Source organism: Nannospalax galili, unplaced genomic scaffold (genome assembly GCF_000622305.1).
Source record: "Nannospalax galili isolate Female #2095 unplaced genomic scaffold, S.galili_v1.0 scaffold2438, whole genome shotgun sequence".
Taxonomy (NCBI): Eukaryota; Metazoa; Chordata; class Mammalia; order Rodentia; family Spalacidae; genus Nannospalax; species Nannospalax galili.
In genome coordinates, this window is record NW_008340982.1 from 92964 (window position 1) to 100659 (window position 7696).

A 7696-nucleotide genomic window follows, 5' to 3' on the forward strand; every position below is an offset into this window, starting at 1 on the left:
AGAAGAGGGCTTCGGATTCCCTTGGAACTGGAGTTAAGGATAGTTCGTAGCTGCCATGTGGGTGCTGGGAATCGAACCCAGGTCCTATGAGAGAGCAGTCAGTGCTCTTAACCACTGAGCCATCTCTCCAGCCCCTAATTTCTGTTTTCTTACACACTGCTTAGGAATGTCAAGTAGGGAGTTCTCTTTTTCTCAGTGATCAGAAATGCGTGGTTGTCTTCAACAAAATTAGTTGTTCAAAGCCTTTGCATGCAGTTTACACAGTGGACCATGGTATTCTCCAACAGGTTGATTCTCCTCAGGACTTTACTGTGGGTAAAAGCCGAAGCTAGGTTCTCACAGCAGGCAGCAATTAGCTTACTGGCCTCAAATCCAAGATTCTCTGAGTGGCAGTTGGGAGGCTTCATGGCTTCACTTGACAGCTTTACATCAGTGTACTCTAGTTTATTTTCTGAAATCTGTGGCCTTCTCAGATTCCTAATGTTGTTGAGGACTGCAGCGAGGTCTTGACAGCTACTGGGTGGTGATTATGTTCGGCTGATATGGGTGCCACTGGGTGCATGGGTGGGCAGTCTGGCTCTGCCCAGATGGGCAGCCAAGCCACCTCCTCACCATCTTGGCTCCCTGGCTATTTTCCTTCTTACTTGCTGAGTCCTGAGTACAGAATTTTGAGATCAAGAGAACAGCATTAAGACTCTTAATAAGATGAAGAAACCCCAGGTCATGCTGCTAGATCCTTGTGCTGAGAGTTGCTGTCACCATTGCTCCGGCTATTTTAGCTCTCTAATTGTTCTCTTTCTTACTTGTCATGTCCTGGGTTCAGAATTTTGAGATCAATATAGAAGCACCAATGGTGAGGGAAATAGTCATCTTGTGTGATAAGCTTCCTCCTGTGGTCCATTGGATCCATTCAGTCTCTTAGGAGCCTGGGTGCACCTCATTCTGCCACAATATTTTCTAAAAAAAACCCAAATTCTTATGCTTTTTAAGAATATCTTTTTATGGAGCTGGAGAGATGGCTCAGCAGTTAAGAACACTTGCTGTTCTTCCAGAGGACCCGGGCACAAATCCCAGCACCCTCATGGTGGCTAACAACCATCTGAACTCCAGTCCCAGGGGATCCGACATCCTCTTCTGGTCTCTACAGACATTGCACAACACAGGTGCACTTACATACATGCAGGCAAAACACTGACACACATAAAATAAAAATAATGAATAAAATATTTGAAAAAGATATTTTTATTACTTTAATTTGGAAAGTCTACTAGTGATTTTGACAACTTCAATATAGAAGAATTCATTATAATTTATATCTTAACTTTTGTTTTTTTAATTGAAGGAAAGGTTTATTTTGGCTCATAGCTTGAGAGTATAAGACATCATGATGGGACAAGTGGACAAGCCATCTTGTCACATCAGCCAGGAAGAGCCTCCAGACAGAGATTCATGCTTGTGGTTGGCTGGATTCTTTTCTCTATTTTCATTCAACCTTGGACCTGGGAAGGTACCATGTACTCTAGAGTGGATATATACAGTTACTTTTCTGTTGCTGTGATAAAACACTGTGACCAAGGGAACTTATAGGAAGAAGAGTTTGTCTGAGCTTACTGTTTCAGGTTCCAGAGGTTTAGGAGTTCATCATGTGGGGAGGCCATGGTGAGGTGGCTGGAGCAGGAGCAGAAAACAGAGTGCTCACATATTCAAGCAGGTGCCAGAAGCAGAGAGCGACTGGGGATCTGGCAAGGCTTAAGAGCTCTCTAAGCATGTCCCCCAGTGATGTGATTCCTCCAGCATGACCAAACCTTCTAAACTCTCCCAAAACAGCACCAACAACTGGGGACAAAATGTCCAAATATTTTGAGGCTACGGGGGACATTCTCATTCAAACCGCCACAATGGTCTTCCTTCTTCAGTAAGCCTCTCTAGAAATCCTCTCACAGAAACGCCAAGATGTGTGTCTCCTATGTGATTCCAAATCTGTTGACAATGAATATTAACCATTGTAAGTTCATCTCTTGTCAGCATGACACCCGAACATATTACTTATAACCATGGCATTCCACTCCTGGATCTCAAAAGCTCATAGCCATCTCATAATGCAAAATGCATTTAGCTAACCTGTATGAGTCTCCAAAATCTTAACAGTTTTAACAGTATTCAAAAGCTCATATTTCAAAGTCTCTTTTGAGACTCAAAGCAGTCTTTTATATGTTGGTTCCTAGAAGAAAAAGACAAAAAGACAAACAAAGAACGAGAAGAAGGAGGCATAGCAATGAAAGATTGGGCTAAAATAAGACAGGAACACTGCAGAGTAAACCCCAAATTTTATAGCTCTGTGCCCTGTATGGAATCATTTGGGCTCAGAAATCCTTGGGTAGCCCTCTCCCTTCAGCTCAGCTATCTGCAGTACACGTGACCCCTCTGTTGGGCCAGCTTCATTAATGCCTGCTTAACTTGGAAGATGTCCCGGGGTCCTGGCATCTCCAGTGTCTTGAGGTCTCCATTGAAACGGGCTTCACCGTTACAGCGTCATGCAGTGGCCCCTCATGTCCTTCTTGCAGGAAATACAATTCTGCCACATGTTGCCTTGCTTGAGTGGCTTTCTGGAACCTCGGTGCAGATCTTCACAACTCCCTTACTTTTGTATTTTGCATGCCTACAAAATCCTATATCTTAATTTGTATAGGCGGCTGTTTCTGTTGCTTTTTAGTTTTTGTCTCATGATTCTTAACAGTGGTAGTGATGTAGTTTTCTAGTTCAGTTAGATGTTTGTTCTGTGACATGCTGTGAGAAGGCAGGATAAATGTTGGTGTTGTTTTCTCTTTTATTTAGAATTTTATCATGTATGAGATAGTGATTGCATATTTAATGAGTTAAGGAGTTAGTCATGAAGCTATGGATAGATTAATAAAAAGCATTAGTACTTGTTTCTTTTAAATTTGATATTTTATTAACATTCACATTCTGATTTAAAGTTTTGTTTTATTTTTACTTTTTATTATAAGTGTATATTCATTGTACAAAATAGTGGGATTGCATGGCTGGGGAGGTCATAGGCTCTGGGAGGACCTTGCTGCTGTTGTTTAGCGAAATTGACATGGTGCCAAGCTGCATTCTAAATATTTATGTTTGTACCCATAGACCAATGCTGCTTCCAGCCTTGTTAGAGAAGCTTCTCTTAGTGGTGAAGAGCAGGGAAAGCAGAGACTCATGGCTACTCAAGATGTGGTGGTTGACTGCTCAGCCCTGAGCAGGATATTTATACCACACTCTTTAAGGTGCAAGAACTATCTTTGAAGAGCTGGATGATAGGGCCAAGGGTACAAAATGCTATCTTCAGGCCATGACAAAGACATTGCAACCTGATCTTACAGCAGTTGTGGTTGTTGGTATTGAGCCTGTATAAAACTGGGCCTGTCATGTCAGTCATGGATCCTGGAGGGGCTCATGGGGCCCTACCCTGATCCCCTGCTTAACCATTGGTTACTGGGATTCTGGAGGAGTGGCAGACATCGTCTTCAGTTGTATACTAAACAGTGAGTCCATCAGGTTCCAATGGGTAGTTGCAAACCTGTGGTTCACACAGACAATCCTAGTCAAACTCAGAGGCTCACAAAACAAAACAAAACAAAGCAAGACGTGTGTGGGACGTAGACTTAAGGAGAGGTGTGTAAGGGAGATAAGACAGGATGGGGTGAGAATACTCAGAATCCCCCTGTTCTTCTCAAATAGATCTCCTTCTCCATTTGAGCGATTGTTTTTTTTGTTATTTTTAAGTTGAATTTCATATAACATATTTTGATTATCTCAATACCTTTCCCCACTTACTAATTCCCCACCCAATTTCATGCACTCTATTTTACATATATGTAAAATTATATATGTTGATAAAAATATATAGAACAAATACATATAAATATATGAAAACCTATAGATTCAAATTTGTGACCCCATATGCCCTTTGGTGTGGGTTCATCCCACTGGTGCTTGATTAAACCTACCAAGAGTCTCACCCTTAAATGAAACTGACTCTCTCTGTCCCAGCAGCCATCAGTTTTCAATAGTCTTCACAGGTAACAGGCCATAGGGGAGAGCCCAATACTATTATTCTCCTAAATAGATACAGTGTTCAACTGATTGTTTAAGTCTAGATTCCGCATATGAAAGCAAGCAAGCAATATTAATCTTTCTGAGTCTGACTTATTTCACTTAACATAATGATCTCCAGTTCTATCAATTTTCTTGCAAATGATATAGTTTTGTTCTTCTTCTGGACTCAGTAAAACTCCACTGTGTATTATGCCATGTTTCTCTTTCCATTCATCTGTTGATAAACCCCCTAGGTTGATTCAATCCCATAATTTGGCTACTCAATCCTATAACATGCCACAGTAAACATGGCTGTAACTTGCATTTTTTATGAAGCTGGATGTAATAAAATTTTGTTTCACATAGAAGCTTATTAATACAAAATCAATAAATAATCATCTACACAAGAAGTAAAAATAAGCAAGCTTATTAAAAAGCTGTAGATGTAAGATGTTTTGATAACTTTTATTTAAATGGATTTTAGATTTGGAAAAATTTATTTTATGTACTTAGTGATATATGCTTTGGGGAGCCAAGCTCTTATGAAAACTTCAATCATGAATTTCAGCACTCTAAGGCAATTCTTTTGACTGAGTCACTGAAGGCCTGTTTGACTTGCTTGTTCCTCAAGGTGTAAATGAAGGGGTTCAGCATGGGAGCGATGGATGTAGTTAGCACTAGCACACCCTTATTAATGGCCACTGAGTCCTTTGTGGAAGGTTTGACATAGATGAAGATGCAGCTGCTGTAGGTGATAGAAACCACAATCATGTGGGAAGAACAGGTAGAAAAGGCCTTTTTCCTTTGTTGGGCAGAAGGGAATCTTATGATTGTCTTCATTATGTATACGTAGGAAAGCACTACACAAAGAAGGGTTGTGATGAAGGTCAACACAGCACAGCCTATGACCATCTGCTCAATGACCCATGTGTCTGAGCATGAGATCTTCAGGAAGGGAGACACATCACAAAGAAAGCTATCAATGACATTAGAATCACAGAATTCTAGATTTTGACTCAGGATGAATGGTGGGAGTATGATAAATAAGCCAGCCACCCAACAGCAAGCAACAAGTCTTCTGCAGGCTGTGTTGCTCATGATGGTGGTGTAATGCAGGGGCTTGCAGATGGCCACGTAGCGGTCATAGGACATGGTGGCCAGGAGGACAAATTCAGTTACTCCAAAAGGATCAGTGAAGAATGCTTGACTGGCACAAGCACAGTAGGTAATAGTCTTGTCACCTGTTGAAAGATTATACAAGTATCTAGGAATACAAGCTGATGTGAATAAGATTTCTAAGAAGGAAAAGTTTTGTAGGAAAAAGTACATTGGTGTTTTAAGGTGAGGATCCATTAACGTAAGTGAGATAATTGTCAAGTTCCCAGTTATATTCAACAAGTAGGTAAAAAGAAGAAAAATCAAAAGCAGACTTTGAATTTGTGGATCTTCCATTAGTCCCAAGAGAACGAATGCTGTTGTTGTGTGGTTTCTCATAGTGACTCCAGATTTTTGTATAGTGAAAACAAATCAGGTGTTCTATCAGAATGGGGGGAGGCTAAAATTCCACAGTGATGAATCATGAAAAATAAACAAATAGCTGGTCACATGAAATTTATTCTTTGTCTTGGTAATTAATATTGCCGGTATTCTCACAGGCTTTTGGGTTTAGGTATTTTGTAATTTTTGAAGATAAATTTCTTATAGATCAATTTAACTGTTTTATAACCTACAGATATTACCTCTATATTTCATTTTTCAAATGCATTTAAAATTTTTGTCTATGTTCTAAATTGGTTTTCATTGATGATTCAGTCACTATCAAGATTTTCTTTTATTCCCATGCATTCTTTTCTACTTGAAGTTGAAATCTTAAAGTTCAGTAATACTTTTATATCTTCCTTGTAGCTTGGTCCTTAATAAAACATAGCAAATGGTTTGGACTTCCTAAGAGGCTCTCCAAAAATCCACTATCAGTGATAATTTCATGTCCTTACTCTATTACAGAATAATTATTTGCTCATTTTGTGCATACTTGGTATGTATGCAGCAATTCTTATGATTTCAAATAGAATCTAACTTAGGATTCATTCGCAGTTTTGGAAATCAAGCCCAGGGCCTTGTGTGTGCTAGGTGAGTGTTCCACCACTAGGTTTCAAATAGAATTATATATGATAACCCTTCCATCTGTATATCTAGCAGCAATCTCTTCTGAAATTCAGATTATATACAGCTCATACACATCATATTAAGCACACAAAATTTATTTCATGGACTCTGTATTCCTCTCTCTTCTCATGCATTCCCTCTAATAAAGCTGGACATTGGACTCACACAGTTCAAAGAAAGCCCCTGTTGGAAGTAGTATCTCCCCCAAGCGTTTCCCTTTTCTCCTGGATCTTTCTCCAAGGGTCATTGAATTCAACTCGAGGATACCAGTGTTTCTTTGATTTTCAACCTAAGCATGGTTTGTTTTTGGAAATCCTTTTGGCCCTTGTAAAAAAAAAGCCAGGTGTGGTGGCCCAAACCTGCAATCCCAGAGCTGGAAAGGTACAGACGGGGGAACCCCTGAGCCTTGCTGGCCAGTTAGGCTAGCTGAACCAGTGACCTTTAGGTTCAGTGAGAAACCTTGCCTCAAAAAAAAAAGGTGGAGAGCAATTGAGGAAGGTACCTAACATCAACCTCTGGCTTTTGCACACATGTACACTCATGACCATGTGCACTTCTACACATGCATATTTGTATACACACAAACATGTACATACATATATCATAAACAAATACAATACTGAGTTTGGGTCAGTAGCTCATTTGTAGTGTTTTTCTCTCTTTTATCACAACTTAGTTATAATATCCACCAGCTGAATATTTTGGTCAGTGTCTCTAGGGCTTGCTATTTTTCTTACATCAATGAATGAAAGATTTCTCTGGAGACTCTAGTGAGATAGGTGCAAGAATGATTTCCATGCATTGACTGATGAAAATACTCCCTTCTAGGCCATCAAGATGGCTCAACCAGTAAAAAGACACGGTGGAGAGCAATTGAGGAAGGTACCTAACATCAACCTCTGGCTTTTGCACACATGTACACTCATGACCATGTGCACTTCTACACATGCATATTTGTATACACACAAACATGTACATACATATATCATAAACAAATACAATACTGAGTTTGGGTCAGTAGCTCATTTGTAGTGTTTTTCTCTCTTTTATCACAACTTAGTTATAATATCCACCAGCTGAATATTTTGGTCAGTGTCTCTAGGGCTTGCTATTTTTCTTACATCAATGAATGAAAGATTTCTCTGGAGACTCTAGTGAGATAGGTGCAAGAATGATTTCAATGCATTGACTGATGAAAATACTCCCTTCTAGGCCATCAAGATGGCTCAACCAGTAAAAAGACACCTGCTTCCAAGCCTGATGACCTGAGTTTGATTCTTGAGGGTACATGGTAGAAAGAGAACTGACTTCTTCAAATTGTCTTCTAACCACCACACATGAGGTGTGGTATATGTGTAACTCCCCAACATAAAATTAAATATGCCATAAAAATGATGAAAATCAATTTTTACTAAGATGAGTACAAAGTCAATTTCAA

At 39.7% G+C, this 7696-nt stretch overlaps 1 protein-coding gene across 1 annotated transcript; it reads right to left on the reverse strand.

Annotated features, from left to right (window-relative positions):
• Positions 1-4656: 4656 nt before the first annotated feature.
• On the reverse strand, positions 4657-5586 carry LOC103736737 (olfactory receptor 6C2-like). The gene has a single exon (XM_008836265.1). The coding sequence runs from the start codon at positions 5584-5586 to the stop codon at positions 4657-4659; it is 930 nt and encodes a 309-aa protein (XP_008834487.1).
• Between the last annotated feature and the right edge of the window lie 2110 nt (positions 5587-7696).

Bases quoted from the DNA above. Each gene is read 5' to 3' on its own strand.
- LOC103736737 (XM_008836265.1), bottom strand. From the start codon at position 5,586: ATGAGAAACCACACAACAACAGCATTCGTTCTCTTGGGACTAATGGAA.